At 39.9% G+C, this 23,110-nt stretch overlaps 1 protein-coding gene across 2 annotated transcripts in view; it reads left to right on the top strand.

The window, feature by feature from the left end:
- Nucleotides 1-22,227, top strand: part of SLC22A4 (solute carrier family 22 member 4) — a 48,808-nt gene extending 26,581 nt beyond the window's left edge. For both annotated transcript variants that reach the window (XM_082620435.1, XM_082620434.1), the window contains exons 5-10: nt 2,391-2,517; nt 5,768-5,862; nt 14,316-14,530; nt 15,657-15,839; nt 17,487-17,622; nt 20,275-22,227. In XM_082620435.1, the coding sequence (XP_082476561.1) occupies nt 2,391-2,517; nt 5,768-5,862; nt 14,316-14,530; nt 15,657-15,839; nt 17,487-17,622; nt 20,275-20,350 (832 nt within the window). In that variant the 3' untranslated portion in view covers nt 20,351-22,227. The remainder of the gene's footprint in view (nt 1-2,390; nt 2,518-5,767; nt 5,863-14,315; nt 14,531-15,656; nt 15,840-17,486; nt 17,623-20,274) is intronic.
- The last annotated feature ends 883 nt before the right edge of the window (nt 22,228-23,110 follow it).

Here is a 23,110-nt window from a genome sequence, read left to right as displayed (position 1 = left end):
GATTATTCAAAGGTTAGTTTCTGCCTCTTCAAATGAATGATTTTAGTAATCTGTGTTCTTTGGCTTTAGTTGTCCCTTTGGCATAAGAGACCAGTACTTTAAAAATATGTTATAGTCAACTTTATTACTGTATGATTCTACCAGAGAGAGAGAGAGAAAGAACAAAAATAGAAGGGCCCTGACTGACCGTAAGGGATTAGTAGGGATTTTAGTTTGTGGGGCTTGGATCTTTGCCTCAGAACCAAATATCACAGCAAGGAACAGCTCTGATAGGTCAGCCTCTTGAGTTTCTAGAATGGAAGGTCCATCCCACAAGGAGCTGCCTTACTCTTGCCCTGAGAAGAGTTGTTCCTCTATTGCCCATGGGCTAGTTGGTAAGTGTTCCTAGCTGTGGGCACATTGTACCAGGGACAGGACTGCCCCAGACAGAGGGCAGCCCGGGGCCAGGACAAAGATGCTGAGTGCTTGTCCTGAAAGTTTAACAACAGTTTTACCATTTTCCTATAAAAATAAAATAGCTTTCTTTTGAACATCTTGTCCTTGAAGGTGGGACTTCCTGAAGCAATGCCCGTCCATCCAGGTGGGCTGGGATGATATGGGGATTGCTTTGAGCTACTGTGACCTCTGCTGCCTACTTAATATGTAATATAGACTCTCCAGCAACACCCTTCCCCTGTTCAATTTGAATTAAATCTACCAAGAGGCTATAGTGTACAACCTTATTTGGCCCTCCACTAACTTGGAATGATCAGCTAGACTTAATTCTTTATGCACCAAGAAACCATGGCAATTCAAAAGTAGAGATCACAGCAATCCTGAGTACAGAGGGCTGAAAATGGAGCCACTGCAGGTTGTTTGGGGATTTTTTATGTCCCAAATTTCCTTTAAAAGGCTTGGCAGTAAGTGATCACAGGTACAAATGGACTATGTGTGTAGTGGGTGGGGAAGGAGCCCATAGGTGCAACATGGGGAAAGCTTTGCAATATCTAGCTGACTAAACGTTAGGAACCTGAGACCGGTGATGGCACTCAGAGCTTGTAGTAAGAAAGGTAGGATATTTCTAAGAACAACCTGGTTGGGGAAAGATACCTCTCAGAAGTAGAAGTGCCCATGCTGTATATAGTGGCTGTGGGGTAAGACCTCTAATTCTTCACTAATACAGTTGCCAGTAGCCACATGCAATGATTTAAATTAAAATTAATTAAAAGTAAATAAAATATGAAATTAGTTTCTTCAGTCACACTAGTCACACCAGCTCAATAACCACATGTGGTTAACGGTTGCTGTATTGGATAGAGCAGATACAGAACACCAGTGAAAGTTCTTTTGGACAGCACAGCTCTAATTACTGAACCTGAGTGGCCTAACATCATCACAGTTGCTACAGGGACCAACCAAGGGATATATTCCAAAAAATGCAGACTGGGTTCATTTTTCAACCCATGTGCTTGTAGTAGGCTAGGGACGGAAGCTGGGGGTTGGCTATTCGATATGTTGTGTTTTGCTCTGAGATAATTCCTATTGAGGCTTTGGAGGGGCCTATTAATTATAGGAGGACTATATCTGCTACATATAATTTATTTTCTAGGATAACTTAATACTGATGAATAAGTAAGGAAAACAAGAGCTGGCAGAAGATTGGCTAAGCAATTCTGAGAAATAAAGATTAGGAAAGAATAGAAAAATTAAATAAAGTATAATAAAAATAAATAGAAATAGAAAAATTAGGAAAGAATAGAAGTCAACCATGTTTGAGCACACAACATTGTTAGTCAACTATACTCCAATATAAAAAAAATTTTTTAATGTTTCTAGGCATTAAAAAAATAAGACCACATTGGCTGTGGTCTGGTTTGGGTACTCACTGAGCTGAGAATCTGTTGAGAGCCATGCGGCAGCCCACAGGAACGTGTCAGTGCACTTACCTCCTCCTCTGACTGCAGGAAAAGCCCGAGAAACACAGATGCCTTCTTTTACCCAATAAACTTGTGAGCATTACCAGCTGGGCACCAGGGATTCTCCTAGGGATAGACACACTGAAAAGATACTAGACTGTGTTTCTTTTATGAGCCACACCGTCTATGAAGTTGTGGATGGTGTTCTCCAGGTGCCCTGGCTTAAACATACTCAGTTAATGTTACCCCTTATAGTGTGGCTCTGGCTTCAAGTACAACTAATGATCTGTCTTTTGATTTGATCATAACTTTGAAACTTGAAGGTGCTTTTATTTATTCCTACAAATAATAGAAATCTTTGAGGCCTCCCTCTTGATGTTCTTTAAAAAGACAAACTAGAATTTTACAAAATAAAAATTATTTGGGGGCAACTTACAGTTGATAGCATCAACCTTGCTACTGTGAAAAATTATAAAACATTCAAATGAATTTTAGGTTTATTCCTGAATCTCCCCGGTGGCTGATATCCCAGAGAAGATTTAGAGAAGCTGAAGATATCATCCAAAAAGCTGCAAAAATGAACAATGTAGCTGCCCCAGTGGTGGTTTTTGATCCTGTGGAGGTAAGGATTTGCAAATGTTTCCTCCTGAGATCAGTTATGCATTCTTTTTTTTTCAAAGTCTTCTTTATGTATTTTTTTAATTAATTTATTTATTTGTTTGTTTTTGGCTGCATTGGGTCTTTGTTGCTGCGCACAGGCTTTCTCTAGTTGCAGAGAGTGGGGGCTACTCTTCGTTGCAGTGCGTGGGCTTCTCATTGCAGTGGCTTCTCCTGTTGCAGAGCACGGGCTCTAGGCACGCGGGCTTCAGTAGTTGTGGCACATGGGCTCAGTAGTTGTGGCTCGCGGGCTCTAGAGCGCAGGAGCAGTAGTTGTGGCGCACAGGCTTAGTTGCTCCGTGGCATGTGGGATCTTCCCAGACCAGGGCTCAAACCCATGTCACGTGCATTGGCAGGCAATTCTTAACCACTGCACTACCAGGGAAGCCCCAGTTATGCATTCTTGATTATGGAATTTAATTTGATTCAATAGGTTTTGAGTGCCTATTATGTACCAGGCACTGTTCAAGGCCTTAGAGACACAATGATGATGAAGTTCTGAGCCCTCCTCAAAGGGCTGTGGACCAATTAAGTGCAATAATATATGTAAACTGCTTAGCATATAGCAAGTGTTGATTAAATATTAGTTCCCTTCCCTTTTGCAAGTTTATCTCCAACTTTTTATTGGTCTTGCTCCACACCATTGATGCAGCTACATACTGGCGATTTTTGAGTGTCCAGATTAAGAGGGAAAAATGTGTTTGAGGGGTATTCCACCCATGGGCTCCCCACTGTACTCTGAATCTTACCAAGGTCTGCTGCGGAAGCTGTACATGTCTTTAGTCTTGCTATGTTGTGTCTAGAACCTTAAGGCCTGAGAGCACAGGCTGGAGGATTCACCCCTGTAGGCAGGAGGCCATGAGGAAAAGCAGATATTCAGTGGAAGCAGATTCTCTTCCTGCCAGTCAGTGAGGATTCACAGTGTCCTTGGCCATGCCTCGTGCCAGCTCCTAGAGAAAACAAGAAAAATTAGACACATAAGGAGCATAGAATGTAACCAAGAGTGTTAAGAGGATTAGATGGAAGGTAAGTGATGACATGAAGGAGGAAGTCCCCAAGGAGTGGACACTGTGAGCCAGCAGAGAAAGAGAGTAGAGTGACTCAGGGCTGAAGAGGCAGGTCCAAACCAGGGAGGACACTTAGATGGATGGAGAGGATGGGGCAATGGCACTCCTGGCCAGAGGGTCAGGAACTGCTCAGGACACCTCAAGAAAACTATATGCTTCTTAGTCTTTATGCTTGCCCCACGCTCACATCTGCGCTCCTGGCCACCCCAGGACTTTGGAGGGTGGCAAGCATGCCAGTGCTCCACCCTGAGGGCTTCCTCCATTCCTGGCCTTTGCGACCTCTGACAGAAACAGATACCCTGGTGATGGCTGGAGGATTAATTACAGTGGCTATGAGCCCAAGCTCTCAGAGGGCTTCCAGGACAAATATGTCTTAATCCTTTGCTCTTCAGATCAAGAATTCCATTCCCAGCCTTGGTCAATATAACTGGATGCCTGATCCACAGGTCCTGTCTGTGCCTGGTACCACTCCCAGAACCTTCCAGGAGGACTGCTAGTTCCCAGTAGTTTATGCAGGGGCTTTCTTTGTTGGGATAACAGGGTTATACTGCCAGGGGCATGTTCTAGAGTTGTACACTCCACGTAGTGCAGAAGCAAAAAGGTAACATGGCTGTGAGCTGAATGAGGAGGTGTCTGTTTTCGGAAAGAAGGATGCTAATATTTGGGAAGCACCTGCTACAAGGGCAGGTCTGGCACTCTTTCTTCCTTTGTAGTAAAAATTCCTTCCTCAGCCTCTTACTGAACACACATCATAGGGCCACAGAGTCATTGTACTTTATCCTGAGGAGATAAAAGTCTCCACCTCAGAGCCTTGTAACTTTTTAGTTTCAATTCTTTTTTTTAAATTGAAGCATAGTTGATTTACAATATTGTGTTAGTTTCAGGTGTACAGGAAAGTGATTCAGTTATATATACATATATTTTTTTCAGATTATTTTCCACTATAGGTTATTAAAAGTTATTGCCTATAGTTCCCTATGCTATATAGTAAATCCTTGTTGCTTACCTATTTCATGTATAGTAGTTTGTATCTGTTAATCCCATAACTCCTAATTTATCCCTCCCACCCTCCGTCCTTTTGCCGTTGGTAATCATAAGTTTGTTTTCTATGTCTGTGAGTCTGTTTCTGTTTTGTATGTAGATTTATTTGTATTATTTTTTTGATTCCACGTATAAGTTATATCATATAATATTTGTCTTCTCTGTTTGACTTATTTCACTAAATGTCATATTCTCTGGATCCATCCATGTTGCTGCATATGGCAATATTTCATTCTTTCTCATGACTAATATTCCATTGTACATATATACCATATCATCTTGAGCCAGTCGTCTGTTAATGGGCACTTGAGTTGTCTCCGTGTCTTGGCTATTGTAAATAGTGTATTGATAGTTTCAATTCTAATAAGCTTGATTATCTAGATTCCTAACACATGGCAAGTTAACGTCAGTAAATTAAAAGTAAAAGAAGGAAGCCCATCAACAGCAGTATGAAATTGCCACCAACCACTGATAGCTCACATCTTTTCCTCAATGGTGCAGTAATTATAGTAATAGTTAAAATATATGGGGCATCTACCATGGTTAAAGTACTATGCTAAGATTTATATATGTGATCTCATTTAATCTTCTCAACTCTTGATTATTATACCCATTTTACAGAGAGGTAAACTGAGGCTCATAGAGGATACATAGTAACTTGCCCAAGGTCCCCTAGTTAACCCATGTGTGTTCTGACACTGAGACAACAACAGGAAAAGTACTAAAAGCAGATATGGACCTCAAGGCAGTTTGGGGCTATATGGCGCTACTCACTCAACAGGCCCTAAGGCTCAGTGTGATTAAGGTCACCCATAATGATGCCCATGAGTCAAGGCAAGGCTATGTTAGCAGTCAGGCTTTATATAAAGAGACAGTGAAGCCAATGTTATATATTTTAAAGACTTCTGGCTAAAATGGGCCACAAACATTTTTAAATGTTATAATAAGCATCATATATTTAGATGCCCTTATTCCCTGCAAATTCCAGACTTCTGAGCATGTTCAAAGTGATGTGAGACTTACATGCATAAGAATATACTGTCATAGCCAAAAATACTTCCTCACCACCTCTTAATCTCATGGTTGTGTGCATTACTTTAACAACAGGAGCTAACCCCCGTGAAGCAGCAGAGAGTTTTCATTCTGGACCTATTCAGGACTCGGAATATTGGCACAATAACAATTATGTCCTTGCTGCTATGGTAAGTAATAAGAGATCTGGAAATGCGACATACAGAATGTAAATATACAACTGATATTCTTTAATTCAGGGGACAAGGTCAAGGCCTGGGTCTTCCTGAGGCAAAATTAAAATTTTAGAATTCTAAGTTATTTGGAAAGGCTTCAATTTAATTCATGGAACTGGATACTGAAAATAGTGTCACAGGGAACAATATTTAGGTCTGCAATACTGTGACCCACAGGGAAATGGTTCCCTGCTCCTCCTAGAGTTACTGGGATTAAAACTAATGATGTCCCTGATGCCTGAAGCTGAGACACTAATTCAGCTCCTGCTTCCAAAAGCTATACTGACAATTAATCAGTGAAGTGAGAATACCCTGAATCCCCACTGCCTGCTTTGGAGTTTTGATAAGCTTTTTATACTTGCTCATAGGAATCTACCGAGTGATTTTCAGGCCTAGAAATAACGAACTGACTTTGTAGGCAAGATTTAACAATTTATCTGCCAAGAAATTAGGAAGAAGACAAAAAGAACATGCCTACCCCATGATGGCAGCACAAAAAATGATGGTAATCAGAACAGGTAGAAGATGGTGGTGTGGAAAGATGCAGAGTTCGTGTCTCCTCACAACTAGGGCATCTGCCGGATGCTGGTGGGGGACCCCAACGCCCAAGGAGATGGGAAGAACCCCCAAGTGCACTGGTAGAACATGGGAGGACTGAGGGGGGGAAGGAGAAGTGGAGGCCGGACAGGACTGGCACCCCTGAGGGGTGGCTCAGAGTGGAGGAGAGGTTCCCATGCCTGAAGGGACCCTCGGGGGCTTGGATCAGGGGGAGCACACCCAGCGTTTCCCCTGCCGAATCAGCTGGGGAAGTCTGCCCAGCTCTCAGTCCGGGTCCTATGCTCTCAGAGGTCCCCTCCAGGCCGGGTTGGTCCTAGGGGTGTAGGAGGGAGGCTGGAAGAGAACAGGAGAGGCAGGTGGGAGGGACCCTCCAAGATGGGAGGAGCAAGAGAGGAGCAGAGGGTATTTGCCCTACCCACTCGAGCCCAGGAAGCCTGCTGGGCTCCCAGGTGGGTTCCCCCAACCTCTGAGACCAGAGGCAATGGTCTGAGCCCCTTCTGCTCTGTTGAGCCTAAGCCCCACCCCAAGTGCCCCCCAGGGCCTTTTCCAGCTCTGTGGGTCCTAAGCATAGGCCCTGCCCACTGCCCAAACCTTGCCCCTGCTTAGGCCCCGCCCTCCACAGCCAAGGCCTTTTCCACTGTTTTTTTTTTCTCCATCTCTTTTTTAATATCATGGTTCTGTTTTACCTTCCAGTTGTTGTTGTTTCATCTATATTTTTATTTTTATATTTTTTCTAACATATCTGTCAGTTTCCTAGTCTAATTTTATTTTCTACTTTGTTATTGTTCTCCTTTTTTTTTTTTTTTTGCCACATCACGCAGCTAGCGGGATCTTGGTTCATGACCCAGGGGTCGGGCCGAAGCTCCTGTGGTGGGAGCTCCAAGTCTGAACACTGGACAAACAGAGAACCTCAGACCCCAGGGTATACTCATTGCAGTGAGGTCTCCTGGAGGTCCTCATCTCAGCACCAAGACCCAGCTCTACCCAACAGCCTACAAACTCCAGTGTTGGAAGCCTCAGGCCAAACAACCAGTGAGACAGGAACACAGGGCTTCCCTGATGGTGCAGTGGTTGAGAGTCCGCCTGCCGATGCAGGGGACACGGGCTCATGCCCCGGTCCAGGAAGATCCCACATGCCGTGGAGCGGCTGGGCCCATGAGCCATGGCCACTGAGTCTGTGCCTCCGGAGCCTGTGCTCCGCAACGGGAGAGGCCACAACAGTGAGAGGCCTGCGTAATGCAAAAAAAAAAAAAAAAGACAGGAACACAATCCCACTCATAAAAAAAAGGGAAAAAAAATGAGACAGCAAAAAAATATGTCACAGACGAAGGAGCAAGGTAAAAACCTACAAGACCAAATAAATGAAGAGGAAATAGGCAATCTACCTGAAAGAGAATTCAGAGTAATGATAGTAAAGATGATTCAGAATCTCGGAAATAGAATGGAGGCACAGATTGAGAAAATACAAGGAATGTTTAACAAAGATCTAGAAGAACTAAAGAACAAACAAACAGAGATGGGCAACACAATAACTGAAATTAAAAATACACTAGAAGGAATCAATAGCAGAATAACTGAGACAGAAGAACGAATAAGTGAGCTGGAAGACAAAATGGTGGAAGTAACTGCCGAGAAGCAGAATAAAGAAAAAAGAATGAAAAGAATTGAAGACGATCAAAGAGACCTCTGGGACAACACTAAATGCACTAACATTCGAATTATAGGGGTCCCAGAAGAAGAAGAGAAAAAGAAAGGATTTGAGAAAATATTTGAAGAGAATATAGTGGAAAACTTCCCTAACATGGGAAAGGATATAGTCACCCGAGTCCAGGAAGTACAGAGAGTCCCATACAGGATAAACGCTAGGAGAAACACACCAAGACACATATTAATCAAACTAACAAAAATTAAATTCAAAGAAAAAATATTAAAAGCAGCATGGGAAAAACAAAAAATAACATACAAAGGAATCCCCATAAGGTTATCAACTGATTTTTCAGCAGAAACTGCAGGTCAGAAGGGAGTGGCAGGATATACTTAATGTGATGAAAGAGAAAAACCTACAACCAAGATTACTATATCTGGCAAGGATCTCATTCAGATTCGACAGAGAAATCAAAAGCTTTTCAGACAAGCAAAAGCTAAGAGAATTCAGCACCACCAAACCAGCTTTTGTTGTAACAAATTTGTTGTAACAAATGCTAAAGAAACTTTTCTAGGCAGGAAGCACAGCAAAGAAAAAGACCCACAAAAACAAACTCAAAACAATTAAGAAAATGGTAATAAGAACATGCGTATCGATAATAACCTTGAATGTAAATGGATTAAATGCCCCAATCAAAAGACACAGACTGGCTGAATGGATACAAAAACAAGACCCATATATAAGCCGTCTACAAGAGACCCACTTCAGACCTAGGGACACATAAAGGCTGAAAGCAAAGGGATGGAAAAAGATATTCCATGCAAATGGAAATCAAAAGAAAGCTGGAGTAGCAACACTCATATCAGATAAAATAGACTTTAAAATAGACTGTTACAAGAGATAAGGAAGGACACTACATAATGATAAAGGGATCAATCCAAGAAGATATAAAAATTTTAAATGTTTATGCACCCAACATAGGATCACCTCAATACATAAGGCAAATGCTAACAACTATGAAAGGGGAAATCGACTGTAACACAATCATAGTAGGGGACTTTAACACCCCATTTACACCAATGGATAGATCATCCAAACAGAAAATAAATAAGGAAACACAAGCTTTAAAGGACACAATAGACCAGATAGATTTAATTCATACTTATCGAACATTCAACCCGAAAGTGGCAGAATACACTTTCTTCTCAAGAGCACATGGAACATTCTCCAGGGTAGATCACATCTTGGGTCACAAATCAAGCCTTGGAAAATTTAGGAAAACTGAAATCGTATCAAGCATCTTTTCTGACCACAATGCTATGACATTGAAAATCAATTACAGGAAAAAAAAACTGAAAAAAACCACAAATACATGGAGGCTAAACAGTACGCTACTAAATGACCAAGAGATCACTGAAGAAATCAAAGAAGAAATAAAAATATACATAGAAACAAATGTCAATGAAAACACAACAACCCAAAACCTATGGGACGCAGCAAAAGCAGTTCTAAGAGGGAAGTTTATAGCAATTCAATCTCACCTCAAGAAACAAGAAAAATCTCAAATAAACAATCTAACCCTACACCTAAAGCAACTAGAGAAAGAAGAACAAAGAAAATGCAAAGTCATTGGAAGGACAGAAATCATAAAGATCACAGCAGAAATAAATAGAAACGAAGAAAACAATAGCAAAGATCAATAAAACTAAAAGCTGGTTCTTTCAGAAGATAAACAAAATTGATAAACCCCTAGCCAGCCTCATCAAGAAAAAAAGGGAGAGGACACAAATCAATAAAATTAGAAATGAAAAAGGAGAAATCACAACTGACACCACACAAATACAAAGGATTATAAGAGACTACTACAAACAACTATATGCCAATAAAATGGACAACCACAAAGAAGTGGACAAATTCTTGGAAAGGTACAATTTTCCAAGACTGAACCAGGAAGAATTAGAAAATATACACAGACCTTTTACAAGTAATGAAATTGAAACTATAATTTAAAATCTTCCAACAAACAAAAGTCCAGGACCAGATGGCTTCACAGGTGAATTCTATTAAACATTTAGAGAAGAGCTAACACCAATCCTTCTCAAACTCTTCCAAAAAATTGTAGAGGGAAGAACACTCCCAAATTCATTCTACGTAGCCACCATACCCTGATACCAAAACCAGAAAAAGATATCACAAAAAAAGAAAATTATAGACCAATATCACTGATGAGCATAGATGCAAAAATGCTGAACAAAATACTATCAAACAGAATCCAACAACATATTAAAAGGATCATACACCATGATCAAGTGGGATTTATCCCAGGGATGCAAGGATTCTTCAATATATGCAAATCAATCAATGTGATACACCATATCAACAAATTAAGGAGTAAAAACCATATGATCATCTCAACAGATGCAGAAAAAGCTTTTGACAAAATTCAACACCCATTTATGACAAAAACTCTCCAGAAAATGGACATAGAGGGAACCTACCTCAACATAATAAAGGCCACATATGTCAAACCCACAGCAAACATCATACTCCATGGTGAAAAATTGAAAGCATTTCCACTAAGATCAGGAACAAGACAAGGATGTCCACTCTCACCACTCTTATTCAACATGGTTTTGGAAGTCCTAGCCATGGCAATCAGAGAAGAAAAATAAAAGGAATACAAATTGGAAAAGAAGAAGTAAAACTGTCACTTTTGCAGATGACATGATACTATACATAGAAAATCCTAAAGATGCCACCAGAAAACTACTAGAGCTAATCAGTGAATTTGGTAAGGTTGCAGGATACCAAATTAATTCACAGAAATCTCTGGCATTCCTATATACTAACAATGAAAAATCAGAAAGAGAAATTAAGGAAACAATCCCATTTACCATCACAACAAAAAGAATAAAATACCTAGGAATAAACCTGCCTAAGGAGGTGAAAGACTTGTACTTAGAAAACTATAAAACTCTGATGAAAGAAATCAAAGATGACATAAACAGATGGAGAAATATACCATGTTCTTGGATTGGAAGAATGAATATTATGAAAATGACTATGGTACTCAAAACAATCTACAGATTCAAGGAAATCCCTATCAAACTACCCATGGCATTCTTCACAGAATTAGTAAAAAAATTTTACAATTCCTATGGAAACACAAAAGACCCTGAATAGCCAAAGCAATCTTGAGAAAGAAAAACAGAGCTGGAGGAATCAGGCTCCCTGACTTCAAACTATACTACAAAGCTACAGTAATCAAGGCAGTATGGTACTGGCACAAAAACAGAAGTATAGATCAATGGTACAGGATAGAAAGCCCAGAGATAAACCCATGCACATATGGTCACCTAATTTACAACAAAGGCAGCAAGAACATAAAATGGAGAAAGACAGCCTCTTCAATAAGTGGTGCTGGGAAAACTAGACAACTATATGTAAAGGAATGAAATTAGAACACTACCTGACACCATACACAAAAATAAACTCCAAATGGATTAAAGACCTAAATGTAAGACCAGACACTATAAAACCCTTAGTGGAAAACATAGGAAAAACACTCTTTGACATAAACCATAGCAAAATCTTTTTTGATCCACCTCCTAGAGTAATGGAATGAAAAACAAAAATAAACAGATGGGACCTAATGAAACTTAAAAGCCTTTGCACAGCAAAGGAAACCATAAACAAGATGAAAAGACAGCCCTCAGAATGGGAGAAAATATTTGCAAATTAAATGACGGACAAAGGATTAATCTCCAATATATACAAACAGCTTATGGAGCTCAATATCAAAAAAACAAACAACCCAATTAAAAAATGGACAGAAGACCTAAATAGACATTTCACCAAAGAAGACATACAGATGGCCAAGAGGCACGTGAAAAGATGCTCAACATCACTAATTATTAGAGAAATGCAAATCAAAACTGCAATGAGTTATCACCTCACACCAGTCAGAATGGCCATCATCAAAAAATCTAGAAACAATAAATGCTGGAAAGGGTGTGGTGAAAAGGGAACCCTCCTACACTGTTGGTGGGAATGTAAACTGATACAACCACTATGGAGAATAGTATGGAGGTTCTGTAAAAATCTAAAAATAGAACTACCATACGACCCAGCAATCCCACTACTGGGCATATACCCTGAGAAAACCATAATTCAAAAAGAGACATGCACCACAATGTTCATTGAAGCACTATTTACAATATCCAGGACATGGAACCAACCTAAATGTCCATCAACAGATGAATGGATAAAGAAGATGTGGCACATATATACAGTGGGATATTACTCAGCCATAAAAAGAAACGAAGTTGAGTTATTTGTAGTGAGGTGGATGGACGTAGAGTCTGTCGTACAGAGTGAAGTAAGTCAGAAAGAGAAAAACGAATACCATATGCTAACATATATATAGAATCTAAAAAAAAAATGGTACTGATGAACCTAATGGCAGGGCAGGAATAACGATGTAGACATGGAGAATGGACTTAAGGACATGGGGTGGGGAGGGGGAAGCTGGGGAGAAGTGAGAGTAGCATCAACATATATACACTACCGAATGTAAAATATGTAGCTAGTGGGAAGCAGCAGCATAGCACAGGGAGATCAGCTCCATGCTTTGCGATGACCTAGAGGAGTGAGATAGGGAGGGCGGGAGGGAGGCTCAAGAGGGAGGGGATATGGGGATATATGTATGCATATGGCTGATTCACTTTGTTGTACAACAGAAACTAACACAGTATTGTGAAGCAATTATACTCCAGTAAAGATCTATTTTTTAAAAAAAGATTACATAACATTAAAAAAAAAAAAAGAACTAGTAGGCTCCTGCTGCAGCTAGTCTAATTTTAGAGCCATCTTGTATTGCAATTAGAAGTCATCAATGACAGAGTTTATGCCCCTGAATTAAGCAAGTGTGTCCTGGGCATATGGCTTTCCTCACAGTAGATCTCCTTAGTTCTTACATGTCAGCAGGTATCACTGATGCAAATGTACCTTGAGCAGTGGCACTACTGAGCCAATAATAAACTAATCACTAGTTTTATCTAAGCTGCTCTTATTACCAAATGTGGAAAATCACTAAGATCCCAGAGCAATAAAGTTTCATTTTTTGTTTTGTGTTGGATTAGCCCTTGTGCTACCCAACCTAGTAGAGTATGTGTAAAAAGATCCGACATTGTTCCTGAAAATATTTTTCAGGTGTCCTCTGCTTTTCAGTCATGTTGATAATAAGTGCATTTCTGCACAGAGGAGTTTGCATAGTGTAGTGTTTTTTCCACAGAGAAACTTTTATGTGGATGTTAACTATAATGACAGGATATGCAGTGTGCACTCTGTGATACCTTTTATGGGACTTTCACTTTCTTCCCTACTAAAGTGAGTTTTACTAAATCAATTGGAATTTACTATAAGTGGATCCCACAGTATTACCTATATTTCTTCTTCTCCTCCTCCTCCTCCCCCTCTCCTTCGCCTTCCTCTCCTTCTCCTCCTTATTCTTTGGGGGGAAAAATGACATATAGATTTTATGTTCACTGATGTGACTGACATTCTTTCTTCAAATAATAGCTCTGAAGGAATGAGAATATACAAACTCTCCTATTGAAACTTGAAATTAACTAGATTAGGATAGGTATTCTTGAATATTGGTATATCTAGACTAGTGCTGTCCAATAGAACTTTCTGCAATGATGAAAATGTTTTATATCTTTTTTTGTCCCTTATGGTAGCCGCTAGCTGCATGTGGCCACTAAACAATTGAAGTGTGGCTAGTGCCAAAGTGAGGGACAAAATTTTAAATTTTATTTAATTTTAATTTATTTACTTTTTCTTTTTTTTTTTTTTTTTTTTTTGGCCATGCTGGGTCTTAGTTGCAGCACGCAGGATCTTTGTTGCTGTGTGCGGGATCTTTAGTTGCAGCATGTGGGCTCTTAGTTGCGGCATGAGGGCTCTTAGTTGCAGCATTCAGTATCTAGTTCCCTGACCAGGGATCGAACCCGGGCCCCCTGCACTGAGAGCACAGGGTCTTAACCACTGGGCCACCAGGGAAGTCCCTAATTTATTTACTTTTAAATAGCCATATGTGGCTATTTGTAAGACAGCAACATCTAGACAATTTCCTGACCATCATGAAATTTTAAAGAGACTCAAGCCATCCTTTTGTCATTTTTGTCTTTTTTCTTTTGTCTTTCAGGATGCTAACCTCAGTGGGTTACTTTGCTCTGTCTCTCAACACTCCTAATTTACATGGAGATGCCTACCTGAACTGTTTCTTCTCTGCCTTGATTGAAGTTCCAGCTTACATTACAGCCTGGCTGCTACTTCGAACCCTACCCAGGCGTTATGTCATAGCTGGAGTACTGTTCTTGGGAGGAGGTGTGCTTCTCTTAATTCAATTGGTACCTGCAGGTAAGAAGTTATCCAATATTAACAGCTTACCAGAAAAGATCCACACCTTGACCGGGCTAATTATTAGTCCCTGTTCCCTATTTATGTAGCCTTTACATCATAAGTCATTCTTAAGTCAGTTATACAAGTGATAACTAACTCTGTGATTTCCCATGTTCAAAATTACTACCTTCAAATAGAAGAGTTAACCTTAGAGAATCAGAAATCACCACCTGAGAAGGAAGAGTAATGCTCCCAGTCATCCCCTTCACAGAAACATTCACCTAAACCCTCAATCCTCTTTCTCTGAGTCATAATCCCGATTCCCAATTTCTTGGTACTTTCTTGGTATTTTCAAACCTTCTCTCTGATGTGTATATTCAAGTGTTAGAGTTGGTAGTACATGCCAGTTCCAGTATAAATTCAATGATTTTTATGGTCTGTAATCTTTAAGTAGTTAGAGAGCACATGAAAAGATATATGCTTCTCTTTTCCCCTTATGTCTAACTTTCTCATATTGTTAAAACGTTAAGTCAACAGATTTTTTTTTTTTTTTTCTTTTTGCGGTATGCGGGCCTCTCACTGTTGTGGCCTCTCCCGCTGCGGAGCACAGGCTCCGGACGCGCAGGCCCAGCGGCCATGGCTCACGGGCCCAGCCGCTCCGCGGCATATGGGATCCTCCCAGACCGGGGCACGAACCCGTATCCCCTGCATCGGCAGGCGGACTCTCAACCACTGCGCCACCAGGGAGGCCCCAGATTTTTTATATATAGTACTATGCATAGAAATATATAATTCTTAATAATGATAAACAGGATAAAAATGATTGGTCCTTCTCTTCAAAGATTAAACTTAACTGTATTAACATGCTAACAACTGACTATGAAACTGTTGTAATAAATAAAGGTGGACAAGGTCACAGAATGCATAAATGATCTAGAATAACAGAAGAGCGAAGCTCAAAGCAACCCTTCACGCTCCATCTTTGTCCATGTCCAATTAGTAAGGCTTTGAAGAGACTGTATAATTTGGGGAATATCTTTATATTATAAAACATTCCTATACAAGCGAAAAGGACAACACAAGCAACTGTTAAGAAAGTATCACTTCTAAAAGCAACTCTGTTTACACTGGGTCTCTTTTCCAGATTACAACTTCTTGTCCATTGGTCTGGCCATGTTAGGAAAATTCGGGATCACCTCTGCCTTCTCCATGCTGTACGTCTTCACTGCAGAGCTCTACCCAACCCTGGTCAGGAACATGGCTGTGGGGGTCACATCCATGGCCTCCAGAGTGGGCAGCATCATTGCTCCCTACTTTGTTTACCTTGGTGAGATGCTTCTTATCAGTCTATTCTTTTTTTAAATATAAAAGTAATAGGTTTTCATTATGAAAAATGCAAACAGCATAGAAAGTACTGGAAAAAGTACAAGTTCACCTCTACTCTCTTAGTTCCCCAAATCATAGCCCTCAGAGGAACTACTATTAACAGTTTGGTGAGTAGCCCTTCAGACATTTCATTTTGCACAACATATATATATATATATATATATATATTTTTTTTTTTTTTTTCCCAATACGCGGGCCTCTCACTGTTGTGGCCTCTCCTGTTGTGGAGCACAGGCTCCAGACACGCAGACTCAGCAGCCATGGCTCATGGGCCCAGCCGCTCCGCGGCATGTGGAATCTTCCCGGACCAGGGCATGAACCCGTGTCCCCTGCATCGGCAGGCGGACTCTCAACCACTGCGCCATCAGGGAAGCCCAATTTTAGCTTTTATATTATCGAATTTATCAATCTGGAATAACACCACAGAGGGGCTTTAGTGGGATGTTCAGTGGATCTAGGATCTGGCACTCCAAGCTAAACCTCATCAAGAACTCTACTGGCGAGAGATGTAGACACAGCTCCTTATTCTTCCTAGTCATCCATTGGTTACCTACTGGTTCAAACACACACACATACATATCCCCAAAGACATATGTGAATGCTCAGAAAAGGTATACTCTAAATCCTTACAGAGAAAGAGAGACATTTTCCACACAGCTGCCCTGAACACCTGAGAAAGTACATTATTATATAGAATGGCGTTGTTTCCCCTTTGTTCTTCCCTATACTTTCAAACCATGCTCATATGGTCTAATGGTGGACCATTGGTAAATAAGAAATGGAGGAGTCTGAGAAAGAACTTTGTATTCCACAGTAGTGGCTCCTGTTGGTGACACAGAGGCCTCAGAGAAGCTTCAAGATTGATATTTTTTTGTCAAATAAAATTCTTGGGTGTGTTATTCCTCTGTAATCTCTGTATGCAGAAGGGAAGCAAGATGAGGATCTATTATTCCCCTGTCTGAGTAACACCACATAAAGAAGAGGTGGAGTGGTTCTTCCAATTACATGTAAAACCAAGACATATAAATGCTGCAAAAAGAAACCACAGTGCCTGACATTTATTGATTTAAATTGGATTGAATATATTAATTAGTTCTTTTAAGAGTCTCACAGCTCTGTGGACCAAGATTTCCACAGCAGCCTACTGGTTTGGGCAAAAGCAAAGGTCATATCAGTCATAACAGCCAGTAGCTGTCCCTGCAACATCCTGGTCAACCTCTTTCCCCTTGGTGGCCTCCCACTCCCCCATCTCCAGTGACCTCTACCTTAAGAGGAGAACTTTGGCAGGCAAAAATTTCTATCAAAGGAACATTTATCACACATGATTAAGTAGTAGCTTAGAGAATGCCAGTTGACATGAAAGACCTTATGATAATGCAAAATTGAGTAGGTGAATGATTATGGAAATTCGGAGGCAATGACATCTGCCAAACAGAAACTGTGGTATTTTGCACACTTTTTTTCTTCTGTGACTATTCAGGTTTAAAACTGCTCTCAAATACTGTTTGCCACCTTTACAAAATGATTCTCAAGAGCATCTGGAGAAACCCTGTATATAATTGATGTTCTTATGTCCTGTGCCTTACAGGTGCTTACAACAGAGTTCTGCCCTACATCCTCATGGGCAGCCTGACCGTCCTGATTGGAATCATCACTCTTCTCTTCCCTGAAAGTTATGGAATGACTCTACCAGAGACCTTAGAGCAGATGCAGAAAATGAAAGGGTAAGTGGAACTTTAAAAAATGATATCAGAATTCCTCAGAAAGAATAAACATGAAAGAATAAATAGGAAAATTCTGAAAAGAAAGTGTAATAAGTGGAAAGTAGCTCTATCAGATAATAAAGCATATTATTAAGCAATGGTAATTAAAACAGTATGATGGTGGTAGAAGAAAAGAAATCACTGGAATGGAATAGAGTTCAGAATTAAATGAAAAAAATATGAGAATTCAGTGTGTGATAACAAGTAGCAATTCAAAATCAGTGGGGAAAATTTAGATTATTCAGTAAAAGGTGTTAGAACATTCAACTAGCCATTTTGGCTAAATAAAAAGCTTAAATCTTACTTCAAAATATATCAGGATAAATTCCAGAAAGATTAAAAATTGAGAACTGAAAATATAAAGTGATAAATGTACCAGAAGAAAACATAAATATTTTTATAACCTTAGAGAAGGCCTTTCTGAGCATATTATGAAAAGCAAAGAGCCATAAAGGAGAAGATTGATATATCTGATTATGTAATTTTAGAAATTGTTGGTACAGCAAAAACGAAACCATAAATTAGAGCAAAGGTCAACAAACCAGGGGGAAAATATTTGCAACACACAATATAGACATAGAGTTAATAAATTTAAGATGCAAGAAGGTCTTAGAGATCAGTGGGAAAAAGACAAACAACTCAGAAAGAAAACTGGCAAAGGTCATGAACAAACAGTTTATAGAAAAGGAAATTTCAGTGGCAAATATATACATATAAAAGAAATACTTGTCCATATTAATTAAAGCATAAAAAATGTCAATGTCATTTTTGGCCTATGAGATTGTGCAAGGGTTTTCCTCCTAATATCAACCAATTCTGACACCAAATAGGTGTCCTATAATTTCATCCAGTTATGACTCTAATTACTCAGGGCTAGCATCAGACTCTACAGGTTAAAGGCTCACTCCCACAAGACAGCTTTCTCTTCAGATGCCAGCCACAAGTAATGGTTCCCCAAGGTTATCCACATTTCTGGCTATTGGGGAGGGGGAAATTTACCCTTTTACCCCTTTAAGGTCTTGTGGCTAAACTAATCATAAAATTGACACCAGTCAACAGGAGAAAAATAAACAAATTTTAATTCATTACACAGAGATCTCTCAGAAATAGGACCTAAGAAATGGCCAAAGCAGGAAGCTTTTACACTTTTTAGACAAAGAAACAATAAATTTGAGAGGAATTGACAGGACAAAGAAACTTAGGTTTGAGTGCTTAATTAGTAAGGAATTTAAGCAAAGTTCGGGCTTGTGTAGTAAATTAGTAAAGAAGTAACAAGGTTTGTTTATAGAGATTTCTTGGCCCAGCCCTGAAATTCCCTGTCTTTGGTAATAAGGGTGTCCTTCTACCTCCATATGCAGGGATTGCACCTTTCACATGAGGGATTTATTCCCTGCTTTCAGGGGCACAGAGGAGGCCAGAGTTTCCCTTTGCATCAGCTGCTTCACAAGCAACTTCAATTCAAAATAATCAATATGCCATTGTGGCAAATTTTGGGGCAGCCTGCCCTGAGCTCCAACATGTCCAACTTGGCTACAAAGTCTGGTATTTCCACAGCCCTCCTCTTCACATTCAGGAATTTGCTAGAATGACTCACAGAACTCAGGAAAACATTTTACTTACTATTACTGGTTTGTTCTAAACAACACAAATGAACAGCCAGGGGGAGATGTACACAGGGTGAGGTCCAGAAGGGTCCAGAGCACAGGAGTCTCCATTCCTGTGGAGTTGGGGAGCATCGCCATCCTGGCCCATGGATGTGTTGGCCAATTCAGAAGCTCTCTGAACCCCAGTGTTTAGGGGATTTTATAGAAGTTTCATCACATAGGCATGATCAATATTGATTTGACCTCAGTCCCTCTCCCCTCCCTGGATACTGGAGGATGGGCTTCTAGTCAAGGCTTGGTCTTTCTAGCAACCAGCCTCCATCGTGAAGCTATCTAGGGACCCACTGAGTCACCTCATTAGAATAAGAGGCAAGACACTATTACCCTTGTCACTCAGAAAATTACAAGGGATTTAGAAGCTCTGTGTCAGGAACCAGGGACAAAAATCAAACATCTTTCATGACATCATAGATTGGCAAACATTTAAAAGACTAATGGTATGGTAGGAGAAGTTTAGATTCTAGAGTGAAACTGCCTGGCCTCAAATCCCAAATCTACTGAATAAACTTGGGAAATTTGCTTACTTTTCACTAACCTTAGTATTCCCATCTGTTACATGGAAATAGTTCATATGGCTTTTGTGATGTTATATAAGATAAAGTGTTTTTAGTGTGTAGCCGTGATAAAAGTCTATATGTGAGTGGATTCTGATCCCAAACTGAACATGTATAGTGAAAGATGCCCATTTTTTATAAGTTGTTTCTTCTAACGATAAAACTACTTCAATATCAACTTTAACTTAACCAAGAACTTCATGCTTACCACTCTATTCTTTCCTCAGGAAAACTATAAAATCATAGAATACTAGCTCTAGACTCATGAGGTTCTTATTAGAGTTAAAATAATTACCTGTTCATTGACTGGAGAAATGTTTTTCAGTGTCAGTTAGGCATTTTGAGGAGAGGAGTCTTAAATATTTAATTTTCTTTAGCACTTATCTTATTTTCAGGTTTGGATATAGGAAAAAAACAAAAGATTCAATGGAGAAAGAAGAAAATCCCGAAGTTCTAATAACTTCATTCTGATAAAATTCCCACCCTATTTGGTGAACTGAAAAACAGATCCTGACTATGAAGACACTAAAGCCTTTCCTGATGAAATGGACTGACTATGAAGATTAACACTAAAATGGACCTTGCTATTAAGAAATGCTTGTCATATGGCAAACTCTGGACCACACTTACAGATAAGCTCCTTATTTTAAAAAACAAACCATTTCCAGAAAGTCCTCCATACTAATTAATTCGATAAAATGGGTTTGTAGGATTTTTACAAAACGTGTTGGTCAAGGACTGGTAAATCCATATAAAGATTAACATGCATTTCCAAATACAAATACTATCCAAATTTCTTAAAAAGTCATTGAATTAACACAACTATCAGGCTTGGGGGTGTGTGTGTGAGTGAGTAAACCAGCATGTTCAAAATTACAGTAGTTTTTGAAGTGAACTCATACACTACTGTAGCCAAATGATTATAAGGAGTATTCCTGTCCAGGAAATTTTATATACTCCTTTGAGAGGAATTGATGGCAGATATTAATAGCATTTTACAAGTGAAATACAGCAAGAGATCAAGTAGCCTGGCTCAGATGGCCTGTCAGCCTTTAAGAAGGGAACCAAGGCAGTTCCTAGCTACAATTTCAGCAGCTATGGCTCACAGCCTACTGAATGGTCCACATTTGTTGTGCTCTCTGTGAACACTTGACTAAGCTTTCAGTTCACTAAGACTGACTTAAGAGACCTTTTTTTGGTAAATAGAGAATCAGGAAAGCTGCAAACTAGTTAGATTGGTAGAGGTGGTTTGTGTGCCCCATAGCCAAGAGGGATCAGCACCCAGGAAGAAGGCTGTCCAAGCCAAGAATCTGGAGAGCCTTTTAAAACAGTTCTTTCCCTTAATACATCCCTTCCTAAATCTGGTATGCAGTTGTATCCTCTTCAGCCAGGGGTGCATCTCGTTCCAGGAATGAGCAAGGTAAAAGGTAAAAGCCACTAATGGGATAATGTATTAGCATAAACTCAGAAGATGAGTGTCAGCTCTGTGTCTCACCACATTTTAGGCATGCTGACATGATAACATAGCAAGAAGTTCGTCCTGGCAACCTGAGCAGCATGCTTTCACCAAGGGCGGCTCCTCTTGGAGCAGCACATGACAAGCTACTGACCCTTTAACATATCAGTGCAATGGTGCACCTGTAGAATAGGCAGCCACTAGTTTTTAATATGCTGCTTGGTGGCATCATCTCCTAAAATTAATTATCCCCAAATGTAAATATTCACTATCTAAATATTTTTCAAAGGAACCTTTGATGTAACATCTTGGTAAACAATCCTTATTTCTTTAAGATCTTTATCTGGAACTTTTCTGATTAACTCAGAATTTTTCTTTATATTGCCATATTTCTAACACGTATTTTATATCCTACTGACACATTTATCCCACCTTTTGATTGTTACTTTAAAATCCAGTAGAATATCTTAGAATAGTTTATGCTTTGTCACTGGAGACTCAGGTGCACAGCTTCATCCACCCAGCGCCTTTATATTCCCCATTGATGCAGCCTGTCTAGATCGCCTTTCCACCTACCCTGCCAGACAGTAGTAGCTGCCTGTCCTGCAAAGAGCAGGCCCTGCTGCCTTTCAGGAAGCGCTCCTTGAACTTCCTTCCCACCAGCAGCGACTGTTCACTCCTCTGTGCTCTTCTGGTACTTGTTAACTTCACTCAGTTGGGCTCTTGTCTAGTTGTCCCCCCACACACACAACATGTCTATAAGCCTCTGGGAGGCCAGGGACCTAACTTTGCTTATCTTTTTATCCCTTGCAGTGCTGCTCACTGTAGTGCTTTCTTGCATATAACAGGCATTTGAGGATATTCATTTTAATTAAAATATTTTGTAACACTAGCGTGGTGAAAATGTTATGTTTGAAACATAGACACTTGAATTTTTAAACACCGAAGTATAAAATGCTCTTAAATCTTTTTCTAAATATAAAAAGTAAGGATGTGGACTTCCCTGGAGGTGCAGTGGTTAAGAATCCACCTGCCAATGCTGGGGACATGGGTTCCATCCCTGGTTCAGGAAGATCTCACATGCCACAGAGCAACTAAGCCCATGCGCCACAACTACTGAGCCTGCACTCTAGAGCCTGCGAGCTACAACTACAGAGCCCGCGTGCCACAACTACTGAAGGCTGTGCACCTAGAGCCCGTGCTCCGCAACAAGAGAAGCCACTGCAATGAGAAGCCCGCGCACCACAACAAAGAGTAGCCCCCTGCTCACCGCAACTAGAGAAAGCCCACGCACAGCAATGAAGACCCAACGCAGTCAAAATTTAAAAAAATTAAACTAAATTTTAAAAAAAAGTAAGGATGTGACAGTTGCCTTTTACTGCTGTTTGTATGGGTGTTTTATATTTTATAATAGTAAGAGATGACTTTTTAAAATCTGTTTATAAAAAGGCAACAAGTATACAAATGAATTACCTCTTTGGTAGTTCAAAGACCAAGTAGATCAATACATGCCAAAATAGTATTCGATTAAATTCAAGATATATTCCTGATTTTTAAAAACTACTTTTAAAATTAGGCCTACAAGGCAACTACCTGAACTTGCTTATGAATACCAGTCTCAGACTGACAGCCAATATTACACTGCATGTTAGAGTGTAACATAAAACACTGGAAGCATCCCATTAACAGTAGTTTTATGGATACATGTTTTAACATCTTTTCAACATTTTTGGGTAAGTTTTAGTAACTATAATCATAATATAAGATATAGATAA

This window comes from Mesoplodon mirus (assembly GCF_964341445.2).
Source record: "Mesoplodon mirus genome assembly, chromosome: 5".
NCBI classification, from domain to species: domain Eukaryota; kingdom Metazoa; phylum Chordata; class Mammalia; order Artiodactyla; family Ziphiidae; genus Mesoplodon; species Mesoplodon mirus.
Note: the sequence above shows the minus strand (reverse complement) of the source record. Positions and strands in the feature narration are given on the sequence as shown.